The sequence below is a fragment of the Dreissena polymorpha genome, chromosome 5, assembly GCF_020536995.1.
Source record: "Dreissena polymorpha isolate Duluth1 chromosome 5, UMN_Dpol_1.0, whole genome shotgun sequence".
NCBI lineage: Eukaryota > Metazoa > Mollusca > Bivalvia > Myida > Dreissenidae > Dreissena > Dreissena polymorpha.
Genome location: NC_068359.1, coordinates 37,016,892 through 37,044,433, shown reverse-complemented (window position 1 = coordinate 37,044,433; position 27,542 = coordinate 37,016,892). Strand labels below are relative to the sequence as shown.

General features: G+C 34.8%; 1 protein-coding gene across 2 annotated transcripts in view; it reads right to left on the bottom strand.

The window, feature by feature from the left end:
* Positions 1–27,542, bottom strand: part of LOC127881646 (inositol-pentakisphosphate 2-kinase-like) — a 61,264-nt gene that overhangs the window by 21,160 nt on the left and 12,562 nt on the right. For both annotated transcript variants that reach the window (XR_008050177.1, XM_052429731.1), the window contains exons 6-8: positions 26,946–27,035; positions 13,474–13,532; positions 461–533 (exon numbers count right to left, since the gene is read on the bottom strand). Coding sequence is in view for 1 of the 2 variants with exons in the window: in XM_052429731.1 (XP_052285691.1) it covers positions 461–533; positions 13,474–13,532; positions 26,946–27,035 (222 nt within the window). In the remaining variant the exon portion in view is untranslated. The remainder of the gene's footprint in view (positions 1–460; positions 534–13,473; positions 13,533–26,945; positions 27,036–27,542) is intronic.

The window sequence follows — 27,542 nt, the reverse complement described above, 5'->3', positions numbered from 1 at the left end:
GCCAAGCAATATATGTCCCCTACCGGCTCCACCATTGTCAGAATTTTAAAAATATATATTTGTTGCCATAGCAACCAGAATTCTTGGCGTAGGAAAATGAAAAGATGTGCATAATCTCCATATTGCCATACGACCATGTTTCAAGTTCCATTAAAAAATATGAAGAACTTTTAAAGTTATCCCAGGATCCAGAAAAGTGTGACAGACAGACAGACAGAGAGAAAGACAGACTCACAGACAGACGCACAATTTAAGCGCAAACCATAAATCCCCTCCGGTGAAACCGGTAGGGGAAAAAACAACAACACAAAAACACCACATATATTTTTTTGCAAAATTGACCCAATACTCAGTTTTAGCCATTAAGCAGAAATAGTGTAAAATGCTGCAAACATGTGACATGTGTGACATGTGGAGACTAAAATAGACCATTTCAAACTGGAGTATAGCCATGACATACCTGACAGATTCTCAGGTTGTTTTGTGGTGTATGCGCCAATGCAATGAGCGCCTGTTTCATCCTCCTCCTATTACTGGAAAGAGAATATCCTCTCCACATGAAAAATTTATGGTTAACATTAGAGGACACATATCATGTTGCCATAGTGTAATAACCCCCCCCCCCCCCCTTCCTCCAGACTCTAGCTATAAGCAAACAGCGTAATATATTATGACACATTATGGTAATTTATAGCCTATTTAACTGCAAATTTAGAGTATATCTTACCCCCCAAAAAGTAATATACCAACAGCAACAAATGTTCCAAATTTCTTTTTTTTATAGAATAATCATTATCTATAATGAACAATTCTAGTGTTAACACAACTGAGTATTTTCTAGGGCCTAGAGCCCACGCCCTTAAGGCAGAAATCTACAGGGACTACAACAAACATGTCATGGAATCAGAATCTCTTGAAAAAAACACAATTGTTCCATCACGTTTATAAACTCATGTAACAAGAGCACTGTCACATTTTCAAACACATGCGTTCACAGTAATAAGAGACTATTTCTATGGTGGTGCATGTGTTTTCTAATTACATGACTACATGAAAACTGAAATGTAGATTCCAATTGACCAATGGCAAGGCCAGAGCTGGAATGAAATCAGTAAACAATAATTGTCGTCAAGGAGAAATCTCTGGAGGACAAGGATATTTCTTGCTTCCTACAATATGTTCAGCTTGGTAAAGGTTATCAAGTAGAGAGGTTACATCCATACTTGTTTAGGGTCAACAACTGTATTGGTATTGCAGGTGGAGGCGGAAGTTGAGTTTATTAACTTCCAATAGAAGAGGACAATACATTTTTGTAATTTCATATTAATAATTATTAGAACCCAATTGTTTTGTTTCCTTCTCAAGACCACTTTTCAAGTATCATCTAGATTAACCCATTTATGCCTAGCGTCTAGAAAAAAGGCCTTGCCAAACAGCTTAGACCCAGATGAGACGCCGCATGATGCGGCGTCTCATCAGGGTCTGCGCTGTTTGCTTAAAGGTATTTCTGTAAGAAATATTCTAAATATAGAAATAAATATACTAGACATCCCTAATTTTGGAAATAAATTGATCCAATTTAGAAGGATGGGAGAGTCCACTATGCATAAATGGGTTACAGTGACGTTGACGTGAACTTCTTTCTCTGCTTCCTGACAAACCACACATACAATTAACTTGTAGTTAATTGCGTCAATGTAATTATTCACAATTATTCACAAACCTAACAATTGTGGTTACAGTAAACAAGCAATAATACCCCCTCAGAGTGCCCCATCTAGCTTAGCAATTATCGGTTAATGCACTGTTATCGCAATTTCAAAACAGGTTCACGCAATACTATACATACATAGTGAAACACCTGAACGACTTAATGTAATTGCAGAGTTCTTAAATGAACGAATGAACGATTAAACCTATGACGGCCTAAACCGGTCTATTAATAGGTAAAATAGTTTTTGCTGATGTCAGAACTGGTTTGGCCCAATAAAAAGCTGTTTAGCAGTTTACTCTCAGTACAAAACACACATGGATGTAACATTGAAAGTTTGTAGACCTTGAAGTGGATAATCTGATGAAAATGTCCTCTTATAAAATTAATTCTTTACTCTGGTATGTATTTGCTTTACTGTTTAAGTGTTCAACAAAAATGTACAGCCCTTTAAAAAAAAAGAGTTCTACTAAACTGTCAAATTTCTCCACTGTTGATGGATACAGAAAATAAAATAATTGTGAAAGATAGTAAAATATGTGATAAACACAGCTAGTATAAATCATACTTAACCCTTTCCAACTTAAAAGCAAATTGAAAATGGCTATGTGCAAACAGCATGACACCAGAACAGCCTGCGAGTAACTCGCAGTCTGTTAAGGTTTTATGCTGTTTGCTGCTCATCAGTATCTAAATGTTGGAATTAAAGCCTTAAAAACTTGAATCTAGTAAGAAAAGGTCTTAAATTAAATATAGCTTTCTAAGGTACACATGCGTCAAAATACATATCTAAGTGGTAACGGGTTAATGTCTTTAATACAAAAAAAAACATTAAAAAATTCCCATCCTCAAGGATCAGGCGTGGATCTGTCATAATTAGAAAGAAGATAAATAAGTCCCTGAGCGCACTAGGTCTTCTGGTCATAAAGTAAACAGTTCCGATGTACCAGTACTGAGCATTTCAGCAAGTTGAGTTTGATGTACTGAGCATTTCAGCAAGTTGAGTTCGGACAGAATACTTGAAAAGGGTAGAGTGGGAGATCCTGTCTAGTAGACAAGTAAGTTGAAATCTCAGGAGTAACTCAAGGACCATAATACACAACTTTCGGACCAATTATGTGAACAATTTCCTGTTGAGAAGTAGCACAATGGCTATCTTATAATGTATTCATATGTTATCAGTAAGCAGCCATCCTACACAGGGCTTTTTCACATCATTTTGAGAACATGACACGTGAAATAAGGAATTTTTGTATCAATTTTCTTAAAATTGGGGGAAAACATTATGTATGATTTTTAAATAATGAACAATGAGTAATAAAACTTAAACATAACAGTAAAAAAATATATTTCAAATTCAAACCACTATATTTCAAGACTTATATTCTTTTTTTCAAAACATCTGAAAGTTAAACCATCAATTGAGAACTTTTGGACTGGATTTAGAAAATGAATATATGAATTAAAACACATACATAAAAGTAGTCTTCTTCTACAGGTATACATATAATCACACACATATACCTACTGCTATCAAATTAAGTGTGTCATTATACCACAAATTGTCCCGTCCATAGGTCCCCTGGGCGTTAGCCAAGTACAGATTTTAACAAAGGGTTCCCAGTTTCTAATCAAGATAACAACCATATGATTCGGTTTGACGTAATTTTAAGCTGCGACACATATATAAGGCCTGACAATTACTTTAATAGTGGTTGTTAAACTGTCATTAACTACACATTTGCAAAACCTGAGACAGTTCAATATGCAAAATGGCCTATTATCAAGCATAAAAGAAGCAAGTATTTCATGAATTGCAACCTGTCACGTACCAAGCCGAAAGCTGAATAGAGCTGGAAATATATTCTACCAGACACTAAACCTGTCTTTCTTAACACAATTTAATCAATTTAACTGAGTAAACATGCTTTTCAAACTTTATCTGACATTGTTGCAAGCTGCAGGATACAGGCAAAAGATAAACAAATTTGAGTTGATTAATGACAAACAACTGAATTTCTTTCTGGTGTGTTGCTAACAGTTTTTTCCCAAACATCACATAGCCTCATTTTGACAAGAATGGATAAAATCAATTTTTCAATATCAGTCTTGGATAGTTAAGGACAAATCAATTCACAACATGCCCCAGCCACAAACAAAGCCACACAGGGCTATTCGAATCATCTGTTTCCATGGCGCTCCATTGACAAAGTGTCACTATTCTTCCCTCCTAGAATAGAGCTCAGCAAGGGTCAAGGACATTGGGGGAATAAGACAATGGCAGCCTCGACTGTGAATTTTGATATTCCGCAATGTATAAACAGCAGTGGCATCTAACAATTGTCCTGGCTGTAAAAGATAATAAATGAACGATCAATGTCCAAGCTATCAAACAATTCAAGAAAGAGTCTCCCATTTTAGAGTCTCCCGTTTTTTAATATTCATGAAACCAGTGCTAGCCAATGTTCAACATTTTGTATAAATCAAAAACCTCACAGTCAATTATGACCATGTCAGACATCACTGACAACCAAGGCCTGTGGTTTGAAAAAGATCATAGCTTGAGTTTTTTTTTTCTTTTTCATGAGTTGATCATGTATCTATGGACATAAGTCCACATGTATGTAATGAACATCAAAGAAATTATAATTATATTATTTAAAAAAAAACTTTGACAAATCAATCATTTGGTTTTTAAATAATCAAAATAATAAATCTGTACAGTAACTGTGAACAGAACTTCAATTCTTGGTAAGGAAATATATGATATGAGATTTATAATTATATAAATTACTTCCCTTGAAAATAATTGTATGTAACAAATGTCAATTTTTAGTAGCAAATAATTAAAAGTCACTACCCTGACTGTAGATTCACCACTAAAAATGTGCAGCTCCATGAGATACACATGCATGCCAAATATATAAAGTGGCTATGTTCAATATTGAATAATTTTCTCCCTTTTAAAGCTTATTACTTCCCTTAAATCTGTATTTTTTTACCATAGACCGTAAAGGATGACCTTGACCTTGACCTTTTACCACAATGTGTTTGTCAGAAACACAATGCCGCTTACTGCACCGCTTTGATTTATTTATCAAAAATATATACGTGGGCAGGTCAGATAACTATGTCCATTTAAAGCTTATTACTTCCCTTAACTTTGTTTTTTCGACCCTAGACCTTGAAGGATGATGTTCACCTTGAAATTTTACCACTCAAAATGTGCAGCTACATGAGATACACATGCATGCCAAATATCAAGGTGCTATCTTCAATATTTAAAAAGTTATGGCCAATGTTAAAGTTTTTTCCGGATGGATGGACAGACACACTGACTGACAGACAGTTCAACTGCTATATGCCACCCTACCAGGGGCATAAAAAAACAATCTCGCAGAAATGATTTTGAAGCTGATTACGCATGACAAATATAGTGCTTCGTAACCTTTGCAATCACTATTTTTATACAGACAAAGTAATGATGTCCCAGATTAGACTGTGCAACCTGCACATTCTAATCAGGGACGAAACTTTCTGCTTTTATGATAGTTTTCATTCAAAGAAAGTCTCTTCTTAGCAAAAATCCAGTTTAGGCGGAAAGTGTTGTCCCTGATTAGCCTGTGCGGACTGCACAGGCTAATCTGGGTCGACTCTTTATGCACATGCATGGACTCTCCCTTTTTACAGAGCGCGACCCATATTTTTTTAGAAGCTCAACTGATCTCCATGATATGACTTAAATACTGTAACATGCCAGCAATGTTAGTTTCCAAGGCCATCGAAATAAGGAAATTTTGATACATTGAACCGCCAGTTTCAACCTGATTCTGCAGAAGGCCTTTTAATATATTCACAACATTAATTGCAGCCATATTCTGTTTTAATCCCTGAGCCAATCTTTGAAGTATTCAATTCAGATTGCAATTTTCATAATGTTCAAATTATTTCAATTTTTGTGTTTCCAGCGGACTATGTCACCGTTTATTCCTGTGTATTGGACTGAATCACAACAAAGGCTGCCAATCTCCGCCCACCATCTGTTACCGGCCTCATTTGCATACAGCTGTTACCCTCCTTAAAGTGGGTGACAAATGGCCTGAAGGCGACACAGGGGTGAGTATAGTACATGTTTGATACACAATACTTTGGTTTACATTGCATTTAACACTTTACCACTAAGATACATATTTTGACGTATTTGTAGTCTCTTAGAAAGTTAAATTTAATTAAAGACTTTTCTTACTAGATTCAAGTTTTAAAGTGCATTAAACCAGCTTTTCCAACTCTTAGATACTGATGAACAGCAAACAAAAAAGTCTTCATATCAAACCCTTAATTACTGATGAGCAGCAATCAGCATAAAACCTGAACAGACTGCGAGTTACTCCCAGGCTGTTCTGGTTTTATAATGTTTGCACATAGCCATTTCCACTTTGTTTCCGAGTGGGAAAAGGTTTAAAAAAATCATGCCAACCCCTGTGCAGAGTTTCTCTCTCCTCTTTAAATCACGGGGTTAACAGTAAAACCCAACAGTAGCTGGATAACCTGGGCACCTGACAAAGAACATTCATTCAGGCTTCAATGAAAACATCCCATCAAGGGCACACTTGGGCAATTAAAGGGCTCTCAAATTCCTCAACATTCTTCCAATGAGTGGAGAGGTCAGGTTTACCCTTTGTGTATTGCTAAAGGGGCTCCGGTGGGAGCAGTGGCTAGCAGCAGCTCTTTGTTTCTGAGTGTGGGAAAATAGCACGATTAGAAATTAAACCATACCTTGTAATTAGAAAGTGAATTGCCAATTAATGAATAAATAGGCTATTTGTTTTTTGTTTGATTGTTTTTTTTGTAAAAGAATGTGTTTGCAGAAAAAGGAACGGAGAAAAGGCTATTTGTAGCAGTATTTAGGTCTCTGTTTTCATGCATTATTATCTCAAATAATTAAACTTCTTTGCAGACTGTCAAAAAATAACTGTTTGCAATACACTTATGGACTATAAACTCTGGCTGACTCAGTGCACAGGAAAGGTGATTGTGCATGCATGGTTTCATTCTGTAACAATGGTTTACAATTCTTGCAGACCTTCAAAATGGTAAATTGCTTAAATGTATAGATGTGTTATTGGTATAATTTCAAACCAATGACCAATACCTGAACAATAACATGTTTTGTATGCACAGGAGATTAGTCTAGATAAGGGTATGAAGGACTGATTAAATCTTATTTAATTTGGCTTCACACAAATTAAGTCCAGATTGCTGGATGTCTGGTAAACAATCTCCGGGCCTTTGTTACAGAGAATTAGGTCATCTTAAACAAACACAATTAAAGCACTGTTATTTGGATAAACCCTGAAAGCACTGTTTTGGTAATATCAGCTTACCGCAAGCTTTGATGTCTGGTAAAATGGGACTGACAGCAACTGAGTGTGAACAACAAACAGGACATATTGTTCTGAAACCTGCCAACAGTGGGACAATAGCTTGCTAAATGAAAATGATTGTCCAATCTTGTCAATTTTTGTCAATTACATAATTGTTGTTGACAACTATGTGGGTAAGTTGGAGAAAAGAAAGCAATGAGAAGTTGGACAATCTTAAGAGATTTATTATTATTATTTATCTAAACTTTTAAAACCAGTAGTCTTCAACATCCTTAGGTAGTATGATAAATGTAAAAACAAGAGATGTGTTTGTCAGAAACAAAATGCCCCCTAATGCACCGCTTTTTTTTACCTTTGACCTTGAAGGATGACCTTGACCTTTCACCACTCAAAATGTGCAGCACCATGAGATACACATGAATGCCAAATATCAAATTGCTATGTTCAATATTTCAAACGTTACTGCAAAACATTACTATATTAAAGTTTTAAATTTTCGACCTTTGACCTTGAAGGATGACCTTGACATTTCACCACTTAAAATGTGCAGCTCCATTAGATACACATGCATGCCAAATATTAAGTTGCTATGTTCAATATTTCATAAGTTATTGCAAAACTTTAATATATAAAAGTTTTTAATTTTTGACCTTTGACCTTGAAGGATGACCTCGACCTTTCACCACTTAAAATGTGCAGCTCCATGAGATACATGTGCATGCCAAATATCAAGTTGCTATGTTCAATATTTCAAAAGTTATTGCAAAACCAAAACTTAACTGTAACCTTAAAGTTTTGGGACAGAATGACAGACAGGCCAAAAACAATATACCCCCACCCCCCGATCTATCGATACGGGGGGGGGGGGGGGGATAAAAATAATTGTATTATCAGGCATCAACATAATATTATTGTATGTTTATTTTGACATGCACCTCTGCTCCCCATTCATGTTGAAATTAATTCAATTTTGAATTACAAAATAAATGGAATTTGTTCTCTTTCCTCCAATGAAAAATGTGAACACTTTTAAACTATATTATACTGAAGGCTTGTTAAAACAACTTAAATTATTTCCATTGATGGACATTTGCTCAAACAAACTGCTCCATAAGCTATACAACTAAAATAACCTTTATTACATTGATGTAATGTTTGCTGTAATGGCCAAAAAGCACCCACTGACCTTAAAGTAACCAAAGCACAGGACCTTAAAAACTGGAAAAACAATTTTATTCTTCATTATCCCATTTATGCCTAGTGGACTCTCCCATCCTTCTAAATTGGGTTAATTTATTTCCAAAATTTGGGATATCTAGTATAATCATTTTTATATTTAGAATATTTCTTACAGAAATTCCTTTAAGGAAACAGCGCAGACCCTGATGAGACGCCGCATCATGCGGCATCTCATCTGGGTCTACGCTGTTTGCCAAGTCCTTTTTTCTAGACGCTAGGCATAAATGGGTTAAGAGAAAAAAAACATTTTTGAAAGATGACTTGTCAAGGTCCGATTTCCAGCCATAGCGTAACATGTCAGCTGATTTCCTTGTTGCTAACAGAGACAGATGTTGGAGGGCCTGACATCCTTCTTGTTTATGATCTGCCTAATTGTTTGCATACCAAGTGTCCTGAGTGGCCAGTGTCACATGGTACTTACTGGCCAGGGGGCGGGTACCTGGACAGATACACAACAGGGCTTGACACTGGCCATCATCAAGCAATCAATGATCATGACAAGCAGAGTGAGATAAGAGGCAAACACTTGCGCTGCCATCACTCTCTGACAGTTTTCCATGTGTAAATAATCTATTAAACCCATTACCACTTAGATACGTAATTTGACCCATTTGTAGTCCCATAGAAAGTTATATTTAATTGAAGACCTTTATTACTAAATTGAAGTTTAAAAGGCTTCATTTCCAACCCTTAGATACTGATGAGCAGCAAACAGCATAAAACCTAAACAGACTGCGAGTTACTCGCAGGCTGTTCTGATTGTATGCTGTTTGCACATAGTCATTTTCACTTTGCTTCTAAGTGGGAAAAGGTTAGTTACACTACTTGACAAAAAAAAAAAATACAGAAATTTTGATTTATGCATGACTTTCTCATAAATCTTGTAAGCATGTTTCCGGGCCTGGTACACTCCTTTTGAGGAGAAAAGCATTTTTTTAATAAAAACTTTATTTTCTATCAATTAACTGTCCAAATTGCAATAAACCACAATAAACCCAGTATTTTTCACCTTAACCATTCATTAAAAATACATTCAATTTTTTTTTACATTTCTAATGCAAAGATTCAACAACCCTCCTTTTTGACAATAAAGTAATGGATTTTCCACACCGCAAAGCTGTCAAACAAATATAGTCCTGCTTAAACATGGCCAATGGCTCATAAATTCATGCCCCAGCAGGCCTGAATACACAAAATCCCCTTGTTAAACCCCATGAAAGGCCCCCTGGCTGGCAGGCACATTCAATTATCATCCGGGGCAGACCTGTCAGAGCGGTCATAATAAAGGCTATAACCCAGTAGTGTACTAAAGCCGTTAAAAAGCTGTATCTCATACAAAAGACATTCACTTGATAAACTGTTACTGCACGGGAATGGAAATAAAAAACGCCATAACCCAGCAGTATTCTGTCTGTACAGCTGCTTCACTGATTTGTGTTCCGCTTCACAGATTCGTGTTCCCAACAAAAGCAGTTTATCGGAAATCCCCACAACAACCGACCTATATTTAGCTGCAGACAGCTGAGGGCTAAACCAGTTTGTGTTAGCTTGTTTTGTTTTGAAGCATCAGAAAATAGACATGAGAAAATAGGTCTTTACTCTTATAACTCTCTTAAAATTGCAATCATGTTAATGCCAACATAACAATGGTATTAAATGATAGATTTTATAAATATTATGCAGTGTAAACTGACTATGCTATTCAACTGTAGATAAAATTGGTATGGGTTTTTGTGTCTCAGAGTTAGCTTGTTAGGTTTTGAAGCATCAGAAAAAAGACATCAGAAAATTGGTCTCAACACCAGTTTAAAATCCAAAGCATGTTTATACAAAACTACTGTTTTATTTATAGATATTATGCAACTTGTAAACTGACTATTCAATTTTAATGTAGATGAAGTTGGTATGATTTTTTGTGTCTCAGGACAAATGTGGGTACATCAAAATGTATAACCTCGGCTCTTTGATTTACGCTAATCGATAGCTACTGGTTACGTAACAAAGTATCGACAAGGTTTAACACGCGTGGGTAAAACATAAAATGTGTATTTCTCGTGTTTAACTCACTATACATCCATTAATAACAACGGAAAAATACCAAAATTTATATTTTTTTGAAAGAGGAATTAATAGGTAACAAGATAACGTATAAACCAATAAAATCGGATGATTAGTTTTTGCATAAATTTGAATTGACTACAGTAAGGGTCAAATACTCGTTTCAACTCCTGTCAATATACGCTCCATGGCGGGAAGTAGGAGGGAAGACAAGGGAAGCCGAGAATGAATCATTCACAACAGCTCATACATCCCAAGGCCTCCTGTATCACTATCCCCCAATATTTAAGAGGTCATACAAACAAAGAAATGCAAGGGTTTTGTTCATTGTTCCACAAACAAATATCCAAAAACAATGTCTGTGAGTCTAAAAATAATGTATACTCTATACTGAAACATGCAAAATAAGTTAAATAACATTTCTGAATATGAAAAATGTTTAAAATATAAATAACGTTGGACAAAAATTATAATCATTTGTAACAGTTTATCATAGACACTTAGGCAAATAACATAGCGTTTCAACAACAAATCCTGTTAAAAAGCCTAAGGGATGAAGTGGTATAGGGCAATAGCTTTTGTTTCTTGATGTCCCAGCTTTGAAACAAGGCAGACACCTTTTATTTTGCATTTTCGTTTTTTTTTGTTATTTTAATTATTTGAAACTATTCCAGAATATTACAGTTACTCAATTACTCAATTGTTACTTGATTCATTAAAATAGCATTTTTCAAAAATACAAAAATGTGTTAAAAATACCCCTTAATGGGTGTTGAAATAAGCAGGCCACTGTGTTATCATCTATTTGGGCCGTGCTCTGTGAAAAGGGGGTTAAATGCATGTGCATAAAGTGTTGTACCAGATTAGCCTGTGCAGTCCGCACAGGCTAATCAGGGACGACACTTTCTGCATTTATGATATTTTTACAGAAAGTCTCTTCTTAGCAAAAATCAAGGTTAGGCAGAAAGTGTCATCCCTGATTAGCCTGTACAGACTGCACAGGCTAATCTGGGACGAAACTTTACGCACATTCATTTAACCATCTTTTCACCGTCAGTGGCCCATTTATAAAACATCACATTATGCCCACTACTCTTGGCATTGAATATAAGAACAATCTACTTGACCAATTTCAAATAGAACAATCTACTTGACCAATTTTGAATTGAACAATCTACTTGACCTATTTTGAATAGAACAATCTACTTGACCAATTTGTAATTGAACAATCTACTTGACCTATTTTGAATAGAACAATCTACTTGACCAATTTTGAATTGACCAATCTACTTGACCTATTTTGAATAGAACAATCTACTTGACCAATTTGTAATTGAACAATCTACTTGACCTATTTGGAATAGAACAATCTACTTGACCAATTTTAAATGGAACAATCTACTTGACCAGTTTTAAATAGAACAATCTACTTGACCAAATTTTTTTTTGCATCCGGGAATTCCCACTTGAATATTTGTACAACATACTTTAAATAAGAGCAAACAAACACTTATCAGGCAACTGATTCTGTTTCCAAATTTCCAACATCCTATTTATAACTACTGAATGACAGACATCCAATAATAGTATTTATCACAGTCGTATGATAACGACTATTGAAACCCAGGAAATTAAAACTATTGACATTGCAGTCATAAGGAAATGAAACTCAGAAACACTTCTCAATTCTTTAATCTTGACATAACCTCTGGCAGTTTTCAATTATAACTATTCATACTATTACCAGTAGTCAGGAAGTTTAATACCATAGATACTTTGATATATATATTTTCATAGGGAAAATATGTTAATTCTGGAAATTTTTGATAACCTAAATGAGCTTATTACATGACAATTAATTGTTTCTAATCGATAAGGCAATTTTAAATGTGAGAAATTGAAAAAAGATTGATGCAAGCTTACCACTGATTGAGTATGACACCATGTTGTAATATATTCACAGATTTTAACTAATTCACTTGGATTGTTCAAAATCAAAGTCCTTTTTAGTACAGATATAGTTATGAACATTAATAGGTTTAGGCAACCATCTTGTTGCCATCTTAGAAAAAAAAACTTTCAGGAGGTCAGATTTCCATGTTATAAAGTACTTACTAACCTACCAAGATCAATTTAAATACCTTCTGTAACAATTTGGGGTGTGGGTGGGGGTGGGTGGGGGGGGGGGGGGGGGGGGTCAAATTGTATATCGACCTGACTATAGTTAACATGAATAATCTAATGCTTGTATACCCAGATCTTAACCATTTAAACTTGAATATTAAACCCTTTACCACTTAGATACGTATTTTCACACATTTGTAATTCCTTAGAAAGTTATATTTACTAGATTCAAGTTTCAAAGGCTTCATTGCCAACCCTTAATTAGATACTGATGAGCAGCAACAGCATAATACCTTAAAAGACTGCGAGTAACTTGCAGGCTGTTCTGGTTTTAACCCTTTGCATGCTGGGAAATTTATTGTCTGCTAAAATGTCGTCTGCTCAATTTCTACAATTAGCATTTCTTCGATTTTTTTTCAAAAAATACTTTAAGAATAGCAAACCGTTTGGATCCAGATGAGACGCCACGTTTTGTGGCGTCTCATCTGGATCAAAACTGTTTGCAAAGGCCTTCAAAATTCGGTTCCCGCACTGAAAGAGTAAAGCTGTTTGCACATATCCATTTTCACTTTGTTTCTAAGTGGTGAGGGGTTAAACTTTAATATTTAATACATGCAGCCACAAGTCAATGATACATTCTACTTGGGAAAATATACAATAATATACAATAATATACAATAACAATGCACGGAAGCATACTTATTTTATAGTAAAGTGTCTTTTTCACAAGAAGGTTTACACTTTAGTGGCACTTAAGTATATTAATGCAGGAAAAATGCAGAAAAAAAACGCACCTTTTTCTGTTGAAAGTGAATTTTTTTCTTCAATTTCAAGTGTATTTAAGGCGCTTTTTATGGGCATTGATTGCAGAAAAATAAGGTGTCAATACGGCTGTGTTTAATTTGCATGCAATACACTTTTTGAGAAGGGTATTATGTTATATAACTCATAACTCACCCAGAAAAAAGGTCTAATGGACAGTATTTACTGGTTTCCGACCACTGTTTCGTCTTTGCCTGGAAAAAGAAAAGGGTACAATGTATTTATTGATGTAAAACATAAATAATACTAACAGTGAATTGTATTGCCAAAATGGGAATGTACCTGTACCCTATCAATTGGGAACAATAAGGCGCAAAAAAAACTTTTGGAACATTTGCAACGTTAAATCTTCAGAATGGGAATTATGGGTCTTTTTAATTGCTTGGTATAAATTTGATCAAACCAATTAAAATATTCATTTACATGCATTTTGGTTTGATATATTCAGCTCCAGTGCTCATTTTATTTGTACAATTGCAAATTATGCACTTTGAAACGAAATTGACACAATTTTCCTTGCATTTGGGATATTTTTAGACAGCAATTAATGGGAATTTTGTAGTTTTTCCTCAATTGGGAAAGTACCTTTTACGGGCACTTTATATAGAGGGTAAATTATCAACCGCTGATACTAACTAATTCAAGGAACAAATACATGAGTGTATAATTACTGTAACTATCTTGCTTATGTAACAATGAAACAATCCTGAGCTTCAAATGGCCATACAATAAGCATAGACCCTCAATTGAATTATGTAAAATACTAATTAGTTGTAAAGGTACAGAACTTTAAGATTCTGAAGAAAATGTGTTGGCAGGGATTGACGTCACTGTAGATAAAAGAAGACGTGCTATAAGGGAAGTCCCTGACATTATAAAATTGCTTACCTTTACATTAGCTAGTACAAAAAACAAATACATGTTATGGCTACTTGCAAAATGTAAAGCCAGAGAGAGCTCTCTGGTTTCAATCAATATTGCCAATACCAGAAGTATGATTTAACTCACATTTACCAGTTGTGAAAGAGAGGACTCAAAGTCAGAAATATAAGCCACAAAATGCACTGATTTTCTCAGCACAATTTTTGGCAAATATGATTACCTTTTTTCATTTTTTAACAATAATTTCACTGGACATAAATGCTACAAAGTATATTAATAAATTACACAGGGATTGATTTGAACATGGAATAAGAGGTGACTGATTCATGGACCATGCATGTATTTTATGAACAAACCTTGAACTCTGAAGCTCATATTTTTCTCTAAAATCAAACTGTCAGTACTGCCAAAAGATTTCTCCCCATGTTTACCCACCAACTATCTGTTCATAGATCTCACTGCTATTATGTTTTATGGAGAACCAAGAATATTCATTATCACTCAAAGACAAGCTGTCAGAATGAACGTTTATTGAACCTTTCAAACACAGATAAAAACATCTCTACCAATATTGTATGGCAATGTATTCCACAGGCAAAATGAGAGGCAAACAAAAGGTCAAGTGTTGAGTGTGAAATTGCTGTAAATAACAGCTTTTACAGTTCTACACCAGACACAACAGAAGCCAGTAGATTTCACACACACACATACACCTTGAGTCAGTGGTGACTCTTGCATGTATGTGCCCCATGATTTCACACCAGCTTTTTATTATGGCATACCATTTGGCTCGAAAGTCAACAAGACCTACTAGGTAAATTGTTCTTCGACGTACAAATATGAAATACACTTCGACGTACCTTTTTGTACGCCGACGTACAAATTTTCTGAACAGCAAATCAAAACACTCGTCTCTTGGGCCGCTTTTCCTTCAGATTTATTCATAATAAATGTTTCAAATCTCTTTTTTAATTGAGGACAAAATGGATAAAAATATCAAAATTGAAAAAAAAAAGGGGGGCTTCTTGACGATATTTCTTTTAAAATTGGTTTAAGTAATAAATATTATACACTTTATTAGACAGCCGGCCGATGTCTGATCTATATGTCTTTACTTTATGCTCAAATGGATAAGATAAGGATCACAACAGCAGGTTGCTAATACACAGTGTAGACTTCCGCTGTTTTATTGTGGTAATACGATTGTTTAGAAAGCATAGGCAAAATAATATAGAATCAAATTTTGAAATAAAAATTTATAAAGAGTCTGTAAATAGCGCAGTGAATGTTTAACATGCGGATGAAAGCAACAGATGTAAGGGGTCTTCTGATTGGCTAACACTCAAGGGTCGGTAAAAATTGTACATCGAAGTACAAAATAATTTACATCGACATACATATTGTACATCGACATTCATTTCTCTTTTTACCTAGAAGGTCTTATGACTTTTGACCCAAATGGTACGTCATATTTTATGTAAGGTACATGTAATATAGTCACACCTTATAATTTGCAATTGTTTTATACACCATTGTCTATGTCTGGCTACGTTTGAAAGAACATTTTTCTTTGTTTTAATAAACAGCATAAAACCATGTGATATTCAACAAATGATCTGTTTGCTTGATTGCGACTGTTAAATGCGTCAAATTTTCCAGTGTCTATTACAAAGTTGGCAGACTTGGCAAACATATTTGCTCCTTAGTCAAGTAGCTGAGCCGAAAAACAAAGACACGACTTGTGTTACGATCACAGGGCGGTCATGTGTCAGTCATTTAACTCTTTGCTATCAATCTAGATAATATCAGGATAATGTCGGGCATTGTTTCATAGATCATTGATCAAGTCCGTAATTAGTGCAAACTCATATTTGTACTGAATAGGGACTGATTGTATTTTATCTACAGAATACATACAATGAAGATCTTAAGCTTTTTTTGTAATCTTAAGAGAATACGTGGTATTTTGTAATTGGTCCCTTCCAATGAGCACTGTGTGACTGTAATTCAATTAACAATATATACTTAGTCATATATCCATATTTTAATAATAACCTTAAGTTTATATATATAAAGCAAATAATAATACAAAAATATATATACATGTATATATTTAAGTCTATGCAATAAATGACTGAATTTCCTAGTTTTTATGCCAGTCACTACAGCTATTAGGTCCTCACATATCCGATAATGTGGCATCAAGAACTAAAACTTGCAAAATACCAATTTAGAAACGATTTGAGTATTTGTATCTTGACATTTATTCCTGGAAATTGTAGACAAAATACAAACAACTTTCATACTCTAACAAGTTAACCCTTTTAGTGCGGGAACCGAATTTTGAAGGCCTTTGCAAACAGTTTGGATCCAGATGAGACGCCACAGAACATGGCGTCTCATCAGGATCCAAACTGTTTGCTATTCTGATAGTATTCTTTGAAAAAAATCGAAGAAAATGCTAATTTTAGAAATTCAGCAGACGACATTTTAGCAGAAGACAAATTACCCAGCATGCAAAGGGTTAACATAAATACTCAAAATCAAGGAAAATTGTTTACAGTATTTTCACAAAAATAAAATTAACACATAAAAAATCAATGTACCTTAAAGCTGCAATAAGCAAAATTTCAACCCAAAAAAACAACAAGAGGGCCTGAAAGTCCCAAAGTCGCTCACCTGAGATAACAAGATATTATTGGGACAAATCTTCTGACCAAGTTTCATTAAGATCAGAAAATACATGTGGCCTCTAGAATGTTAACAAGGTTTTACTATAGCCATATAAGGAAAAATGCCCCGCCCCCTGGCAGCCATGTTTTTCAACCAACCGGCATCATTTTTACACTCGTCCAAGATATTATAAGGATGAATCTTCTGACCAAGTTTCATAAAGATCGGACAGTAAATGTGGCCTCTAGAGTGTTCACAAGATTTTACTATAGCATTATAAGAAAAAATACCCCGCCCCTTGGAAGCTTTTCAAACTCATCCAAGATATCATTGAGACCAATCTCCTAACCAAATTTCATGAAGATTGGACAATAAATGTGGCCTCTAGAGTGTTAACAAGGTTATACTATAGCCATATAAAGCCATATCAGAAAAAATGCCCCGCCCCTGGTGGCTATGTTTTTGAGTGTTAACAAGATTTTACTATAGCCATAATATATATGGCTATATATAATATAGCCATAAAAAGGAAAAATGCCCCGCCCCTTGGCAGCCATGTTTTTTCAAGCAAAGGTTACCATTTTTTAACTCATGCAAGATATCATTGGGACAAATCTTCTGACCAAGTTTCATGAAGATCAGAAAATAAATGCGGCCTCTAGAGTGTTAACATGGTTTTAATATAGCCTTATAAGGAAAAATGCCCCGCCCCCTGGCGGCCATGTTTTTCAACCAACCAGCATCATTTTTCGAACTCATCCAAGATTTTATTGGTATGAATCATCTGACCAAGTTTCATGAAGAACAGAAATAAATGTGGCCTCTAGAGTGTTAACAAGATTTTACTATAGCCATATATAGTCATATAAGGAAAAATGCCCCACCCCTTGGCAGCCATGTTTTTCAAGCAAACGTAACAATTTTCGAACTCATCCAAGATATCATTGAGACCAATCTTCTGACCAAATTTCATGAAGATTGGACAATAAATCTTCCCTCTATAGAGTTAACAAGGCAAATGATGACGCCGCACAACGCACAACAGACGACGGACGTTGTGCTCAGGTGAGCTACAAAGGCCAACAATGAAAAGCAAGATTGTCGGACTTGCTGTCTAGGCTTGTAATTTTTGCTTTTAAATATTGTAACCCACTTGCAGTTTTCACAACAACATGATATCGTGGTTACCGGTTTATGATATTTCCAAAGACTAAAAGTTCACTTTGTCAATTTCGAATTGAAAGAATGTTCCTGTGACTATGACGGTACAGGGAAACAAAAGTCCTGTATAGAAATAGGTGAGTCCTATAGTCAACTAATTGTGGTTAGAATCCACACAAAACCAGGTTATCAACGTCACGAAACTGATTGTCAAGGTCAATGGCACAATACCGTGATCAATGTTTTTAAAGTGTTGACAATTATAGTGAACCAGTACAAGTTTAATCTATAAACTACTTCTGACAATTATTAGATGACAGTGACAAATGGAAAATATGAACAACAGGTCATTGTTCCATCATGACCAGTATATCAAGTATTTGTACTGGCAAACAATTTCACTAAAGTTCAGAGTCCCATCATGTCAACACGCCTCCATAACTGAACCCGGACATTGCCCTTATTACCTCAAATCACAATATTAATGAGTTAAAGTCATTAGACAATGAAAGGACAGCTGTTGTAAATTATTTATGTTTCCCCCAATATTTACTTCGATGCTTTCATCTAACAATCAAAGCAAATGAAGATACTTGGTAACATCCATAAGCACTAAAACTGGATTTTTCTTAAAACAGACACACAAACAAAAATTGCAGCCCAACATTATTTTATTTTTTAACAATTAAAACTGTAGTTTGTTTTTTATTTTTCCATTTACAGTAAAACAGAAAACGATCTATAATATGTAGTTTGTGAACTGTGTAAACCTGCATCACAACACATACCCATACAAAATACCCAGTGTTTTTTCCCAGCATTTTGGGAATGGGACCGGGCCCCTTTGGATAGGTAAAAATCGCGTTCTTTTGGCTTAAATTGGGAAATTAGTGTCTATATCATTTTTATTATTTAACAAATGCTTAAAAATTGAGAATTAAAGTGATGTGAAAAAATTTAACATTAGACTTTTTGAGCTTGATTTTCTTTTTATTTTGTGCTTTTTTTCACCATTTGTTTACATTGTAAAAGAGTTTAACTGGAGAGTTACACTGGGATAATGATGTCATTTTGTCAAAAAATGACCTCATTTCACAGTATAACAGTGAAAATTATAGATAATTTTCACTGTTATTTTTCACTGTTTGAAACGGTGAGTGAAATATCAGTTTTAATTCACTGATATTTCTCTATAAACCACCGGAAAGCATAAAATTATTTAAAGACCTTAACTCGCCTATCCCTGATGTCAATACCATACTTGACAGGTAATGCCTACATAGTGATCATTACAAAATACTCAAACACACTTAAACTGCATACCTTATACATATAAGTAAAGTCCAGGTTATATAGATGTAATTAAAATGACCTTAATGAACTATATATATAATAGTGGGTGAAATATATATATAAAATATCAGATGAAAGGTTGAGATGTACCGGTACACACAATTTATTATAGCAAGAATTATGTTTTTCCCCACTATATTTTACCTGGAAATATTTGTATAACCAAAATAACATTATATAAGACTGATATTTTTCCCAACAAAACATCAATGACATCTAGCTAATTATTTATTGTAAATTACATTACCTAGATTGCCATTAATAAATGTTAACCTTTGCCTTAACCCTTTCAGTGCGGGAACCGAATTTTGAAGGCCTTTGCAAACAGTTTGGATCCTGATGAGACGCCACAGAACGTGGCGTCTCATCAGGATCCAAACTGTTTGCTATTCTGATAGTATTCTTTGAAAAAAATCGAAGAAAATGCTAATTTTAGAACTTCAGCAGACGACATTTTAGCAGAAGACAAATTATCCAGCATGCAAAGGGTTAATAATCTTACTAATACTTTCTCTTAAAGAAAAATGATGTCTATATATGTGACCTGCTTTCCTTCCTTTTACCCTTATGATAAAGCTTATTTGACGCCATAGACATGAGGTACAGTACACCAAATAAGACCAGCATCAGTAATAGCAATACTGCGTAGGCAACTAACGTCAGCGGAATGCCAAATAAAGACTTTCATCTCACGTATTCAATACAAAGGATTGTAAATGCCAACAGTCAGCCTGTGGATGTGCCATTCCTGTCAATGCAAGCTTTTGAAGCAAATCTGCTAATATTGATTAGCAACCTATTCAGGTGATGTCAGTGGATACATTAATTTTCTCACCAGTCAATACTTGTGAAAGTTGTGTCCTGTCAGAATCATTGCGTAATGGACATGAAAATATCATGGATGTAGATAAATACCAACATGGGGAGATTCCTAGTGGATAAACAATCTGTAACCATTATATTTCATTCTCAGTAATTTCTTAGTTTTGCAAAAAAATTGGAAAAATCGGACACAGAACATTATTGAGGCAAAAATACCTTTTTGTAACTGATATAAATCAATAGTGTTGTTACTTTTCTGTAAAACCTCATGACATAACATGATTGAACACTATTGTTTTTATTTTAATAATTAATAATATACCATTGAGTGTCCACACAAAAAAACTACTTTTACAGAATACGAAGGAAGATAATGTGATAATGCCTAAGTGCGCAGTCTCATGAAGATATCGGAGAATTTTAAATGTCAAACCAAAAGAGGGACATAACTGCAAGCTATTCTTCACCTTCGTTCTATAGGCCAGACAATGTTTTTCATCCAAATATTCATCAATATCATCAACAGTAATCAAACACTTCATGGAATAGGCCACATCTTAAATACAATGAAGTATACATCTCATAGAAATAATAAGTATAATATAAGCAGTATAACGTATGCATACTTTCCCTAAAGCATTGAATATCCTAAACTATTAATATACATGTTTGATAAGAGAAAACTAAAAATGTAAAATGTATTAACCCTTTACCACTTAGATACGTATTTTACGCATTTGTTGTCCCTTAGAAAGTTACATTTAATTAAAGACCTTTCTTACTAAATTCAAGTTTTAAAGGCTACATTTCCAACCTTAAGATACCAATGAGCAGCAAACAGTATAAAACCTGAACAGTCTGAGAGTTACTCGCAGGCTGTTCTGGTTATATGCTGTTTGCACATAGCCATTTTCACTTTGCTTCTGAGTGGGAAAGGGTTAAAAGAAATATCTTAAGGTGATTTAGACATTGTTTTATAATGCTCTCTATGAAAAGTAACACAGAAAACTTCTGGGGGTTTTCATGACAAGTAAGGTTTTTCCAGCTAGACCAGGTAAGATTCTGAAACATTGCATAGCAAACAAGGGACAAAATTGTCACAAAACCAGGTTTTCAACTCAAATTGTGACCTTGACCTTGGAGATATTGACGTAATTCTTTCGTGCGACACACCGTCCAATGATGGTGAACAAACGTGCCACATTATAAAATCTCACAATGATTGACATAGTTATGGCCTGGACAAGCTCATTTATGGCCATTTTTGACCTTTGAACTAAAAGTGTGACCTTTACCTTGGAGATATTGACGTAATTCTTACGCGCGACACACCGTCCAATGATGGTGAACAAATGTGCCAAATAATTTTAAAATCTCACAATGATCGACATAGTTATGGCCCGGACAAGCTTGTTCCGCCTGCCTGCAAGCCCACCAGCCCGCCAGCCGACATTCCCAATCTAATAACCAGTGTTTTCCTTAGGAAAACCTGGTTAAAAAACTACTGGTACCTTTCATTACCTTGTTCTCTTATGACCTCAATTAGATACAGCATACACAGATAATGCATAAAACACTGTTCTATTTGCTTTTGTTGATAACCCAGATACTTTGTCCTATCAAACTTATGATTAAAATTGTCCTGGTTGGTATCAGAGACAAAGTTTATTTAGTGAATAAAGCTGATAAGGAGGCTACACACCAAAATACTGTAGGTTGTCACATATACCGCCCAGTTGTTTACCTTATTTCAATTTTCAAAGTTAGTGGGCGTTATACATTGATACAACACTATCCAGGTTGCTTAACTGCAAAATAAATTATTGTGTAAATATAAGTAATAGCCGCCTTTTTTGTATTCCAGAAAACTAAACCCTACAGGCTTAAAGCAACATGCCATACGTCCCGGAAATCTGTCAAATGTCCCGGAATTTACAAAATCCATATATACATGTACCTTATCTTAGGCTTAACTGCACCTCGAATCTGTGTATATCTGCAGCGTCTCCATGACATTGCCTACCCGAATAGGCAGACAACGCTACGTGTCAAAATCAATCAATTAACAGGGGTCCTGTTATCAAATCGATTGTCTCACGTTCGCGATCAAACCGAAAAGGCGGCATTGTTTAATGTGGTTGTTAATTGACTTTAATCTACTACGTCATTATTTCCCACTGCGTAAGGGCAAAAGAAAGTTGTTCACACATCTGAAGTCCAACATCGCTGAGTAAAAAATTAAAAGCAGTTTATGTTCGCACGTTTAACCGACAAAGAAGTTGAGTAAAAAAGTAAGCATATAAAAATGTTGTGATTGGTTGTATGTATTGTGAATTGATTTGAGTTGACGATCTAACGGAACTGTATTGTTGTATTTTTATTATATAAATGTTATAAATGAATAAAGGCGTATCAACAACTACGCGTTACACACCGGTTTTAATAACAATAACGCAGTGACGTCACCATCTATGTTTAGAACGCTTACACTGAAAACACGTGGCTTGTATCTAGTAACGGAAGTAGTAATGTTTAATTTGACGTTAATAGATCAAGTGTATTTTGGATAGACTTTCGAACTTTTGCAATTAACGATGCGAAACAAAAAAAACGTACCAAAAATGCATATGTCTATAAATATCGCTACGTACATTTTATACATGTCCCGGAAAATCGGCAAAAGTCCCGGACAATTTAACTCAATGTCCCGGAATTGGTCTGAAAAATTATGGCATGTATGCTTACAGACTGAAGGGGAAACAACAAAAAGTGGTTTACAGCAGATATGAATGGGGTAGCAATATTTTGTAATAAAAATTAAAATGTTTGAATAAAGTATGAAAAATGTCTTTGTTTGTGTTTGAGCACTTCTACATTGGCAGCTTAGTTGGGTTGGTTTAAAGGTAGGTGTTACTGAGGTCTTTTTCGCAGGTAAAGGTAGGTGTGAACAGGGACTACTTAGTGTTTTTCAGTTTGGTTCAGATTTTTGGTGCCTTCATTGTACATCACATTCACGCCTGTGTAGGGTGACAAACAATAATCCCACTTGTCCAATATAAAAGATGAACAGTTTTACGTCGATACTGACGTCTCAACAACCATAGCCCTGTCTCCCATGTGCTACGAAGTTTTTATTTAGCATTCAAAGTAAAATCCCAGGTTTTTCCCGAGGAAGAATGACATGATGTACATAAATTCATATTTTCGCATTGCTTTACAGGAAATGCATGTGGACTGTTAATCTGTTGCTAGACTATTACAAAATTGTCATAAAATATATTGCTATGCAACCCATGCTCTCTATCATAATGACGCTTTTTCATTTGAATGCAAAATTAAGCTTTCAAATGACCTGGATTATTTGATTGCGCAATAGTAAAATGGCGACCATTTTCATTCTGATCTACTAGTCTTTTTGACTTGAGATCTTTTTTTCTTCTTTTTGGAATTATAAAAACAGGTAGTGCGCTATACATGGGGGCTGCTCTACATGACAACTTATGGTAATAAACAGAACAATACTGTAAAGTCGATTGCATTCGTTGGCATAAAATCTGTGGTTTAAAAATAAGACTTATTTCTCAACACAAACCTTTGTATATTTCTGATTTGGGAAAAAAAGAAGAATTTTAATGAGTCATGTTTTTATGACGTTGTGTTAAACTTTGTGGATCTTTCAGTCTGCACAGGCTAATCAGGGACAAGGCTTTACGATGATTTTATTATATTTTTTGTTTCAAGAAAGTCTCTTCTAAGCAAAAATCAAGTTTAGGCGGAAAGTGTCGTCCCTGATTAGCCAGTGCGGACTGCACACGCTAATCTGGGACGACACTTTACGCACATGCCTTTAACCCCTGTTTCACAGAGCACGGATCAATTATGTTTTCACAGTATTAAGTAGGGCCTTGGTAAGACATTCTTATCGGTCAAGGTTTAATTGTTTGTAAAGGAAAAATAACATCTCTTAACCAATTTCACACAAAAGTTATGCACTGAAAAACAAGATGTGAAACACAATGTCCCCCTATATGATGTTTGACCTTGAGGGATGACCTTGACCTTGACCCTTCACCACTCAAAATGTGCAGCTCCATGAGATACACATGCATTTCAAATATAAAATTGCTAGCTTCAATAATGCAGAAGTGACACATCATGAGCAATTTTGACCCACATATTTGACCTTGAAGGATGACCTTGACCTTGACCTTTCACCACTCAAAATGTGCAGCTCCATGAGATACACATGCATGCCAAATATCAAGTTGCTATCTTCAATATTGCAAAAGTATTCATAAAATAAGCGATTTGGCCACATATATTTGACCTCTGACCTTGAAGGATGACCTTGACCTTTCACCACTCAAAATGTGCTGCTCCATGAGATACATATGCATGCCAAATATCAAGTTGCTATCTTCAATATTGCAAAAGTATTCATAAAATGAGCGATTTTGTCCACATAATTTTGACCTCTGACCTTGAAGGATGACCTTTACCTTGACCTTTCACCACTCAAAATGTGCAGCTTCATGAGATACACATGCATGCCAAATATCAAGTTGCTATCTTGAATATTGAAATACTGCAAAAGTGTACATTAAATGAGCGATTTCGACCCATATATTTGACCTTTGACCTTGAAGGATGACCTTGACCTTTCACCACTCAAAATGTGCAGCTCCATGAGATACATATGCATGCCAAATATCAAGTTGCTATCTTCAATATTGCAAAAGTTATTGCAAATGTTAAAGTTGGCGCAAACCAACCAACAGACCAACCAACAGACCAACCAACAGACCAACAGACAGGGCAAAAACAATATGTCCCCCACTACTATAGTGGGGGACATAAAAAACAACTCCTCTCACTAGCAAAATGGTAAATACAACGTTCATACCAGTAGAAAACAATTCTGAGCATGCTTAAAAAATATCTTCTATTCTGCAAAGAAATCTTTTTTCAATGAAAAGAATGGTAAATCTCAACCATTTAACTTAAAGTGTTTGTTTTATAATACTTGACAACAAAGACGTAAAACACTATCATGGCAACAGGAGTTTATATACAAGTGAAGAACTGTTCACATTTTTTATCAATATAATCTTTACTAATAGGTGTACAATCGTTCTACTTGTCAATGTTTCTATTCATTGCATGATAAACCAGTCATTCTACATTGACAACAGACAATATGACAGCCTTATAGATTTATATGGTGCAGGGGCAGAAAATGACGTTTTATTGTTTAAAAGCCAGATGGGCAACCTTCCTTAGTATTTAGAATGCGAGGCCAATGACTTCAGAACATAGAACCAAACACATGTTACTTTTAACAAAACATGTTTCTTTTAACAAAACAAAATAAAATAACAAGAAAAAGAATTACTGGCATGACCCACTTTCAACTTATTATGCTATTTTTGTGTACTTTTTAAAGCTGTTGGTCTTCTTATACAATCAGTGTAACAAAACAATCCCTTTAGAGATGCAATAATCAAACTTCACTGACTCTATAAATGTGCAAGTTGCATTCTTTATTAACAAGGATTTTTCCATTTCATACTATTTTGAAGTTTCTGCTTTTCCTCCTCTTTATTGTGCTTATTCTTTCTATACTTAGTGATACAAGCAGCCAATTTTGGGCATCAATTCGTATTAAGCGATTTCATGCCCCCTATTCTATACATTACAATTTGCTAATTTCTTACATTGCTGTTGAGATATTGAATGATAAGATACATGAAACTGTTAAAAAAAATCATTTAAAAGCTGGTTCCTTAGCTGGACTACCATCTATCGATATTTACATGCTCTGGTCTAGAAGGCTTACAAGCAAACCCTAATTTCTATCCTTGAAGTGTCAAGTTAGCAAAAAAATGTACATCTGTAAGTCAGCAACAACAACAATTCGCTTAATATACAACACACTTAGATATGCTCTATGGGTTTTTTTCAAATGAACAACAATTATTGAACTGGAATTTAAATTATATGATCAGAAGAACATCAAATATATGCATGTGCTTGTGCTGCAACACAGATGACTGGGGTCGTATTCCAGTAGCATCTTAAGTTAGATTTTATTCTTATCCTTAAATTGGGAAATTTTCTTAAGTGTTTCATTTCCTATTGCAATAGTTTGGCATCAAGATTTACATCGAAATAACATCATTATGTCAATGTTATTTTAGGAATACCAAAAAAAACATGTGATTCCGTATCTAGTACAGAAATAAAAAACATTGTAATTTTGAACTTAAGTGAAATTATTTAAGAAATGACTTAAGATGTTTCTGGAATACGACCCTAGGTGTTTGGAATTTGTAATGTCAATATACTTAATGCATTCGTGCATAAATCAATGCTTCTGATATAGATTTAAATGTAATAAATAGTAACATACCATATGAGCCAAGCTCTGGGAAAACAGCGCTTAATGCATCTGCAAAATGAGTTGTCCCAGATCAGCCTGTGCAGTCCACACAGGCTGTTCAGGGAGGACACCATCAAGAATGGATTTTTGTTTAGAAAAGACTTCATTTAAACGAAAAACTCAAGAGAAAAGTAAAGTTCAGTCTCTGACAAGCCTGTGGGGACTACACAGGCTAATTTGTGACGATACTTTACGTATATGCATTAAACCCATTTTCTTCCACAGCGCAACTCATATATTTCATGTTTTACAAAAGTTTAGCCTACCACTGTCTAACCTTCAATCGCTGGTGCATACAGAACTTACAGACCAGGGACTTCTCTTCTGGCGTGTCCGTACTGTGTACGTGCATGAACGCCTTTTTGGGCTGAAAACATAAGGCATGCTTGAAATAAAAACAATGTAGAAATCAACTGATGTTTTCTTTGCAATTACAAGATTTTCAACTTAAGTCTGAAAACATACAGCATTTTTTACATTATTGTTTGTTGAAATAAAGAATTATGTAAAAAGTGAACCGATGTTTTCTTTGCAAATACAAGACTTTAACATTAAGTCCACTGCATATTTTGTGTAAATCGTGCGCAAATAAAGTCATCTTTTTTACCGATGTCTTTGTACTTGCACCACAATTAACCTCATTGGTTCATGGACAAAATTAGAAAGTTTTCATTTCAATTGAAAATGATCCCATACAAAAACTAAAACTTATGTAATACAAGAGCTACAAATTGAAGAAGAACTAAGTCAAGAATGTTTGTTTGGAGTCAGTACAATTACATACAAGAAGTGGTTTACTATTTCTTAAAAGAAGTTTATTAAGCTAATAAAAAAATACTTTCCATTAAATCTACAAATAAGCATATAGTAATTA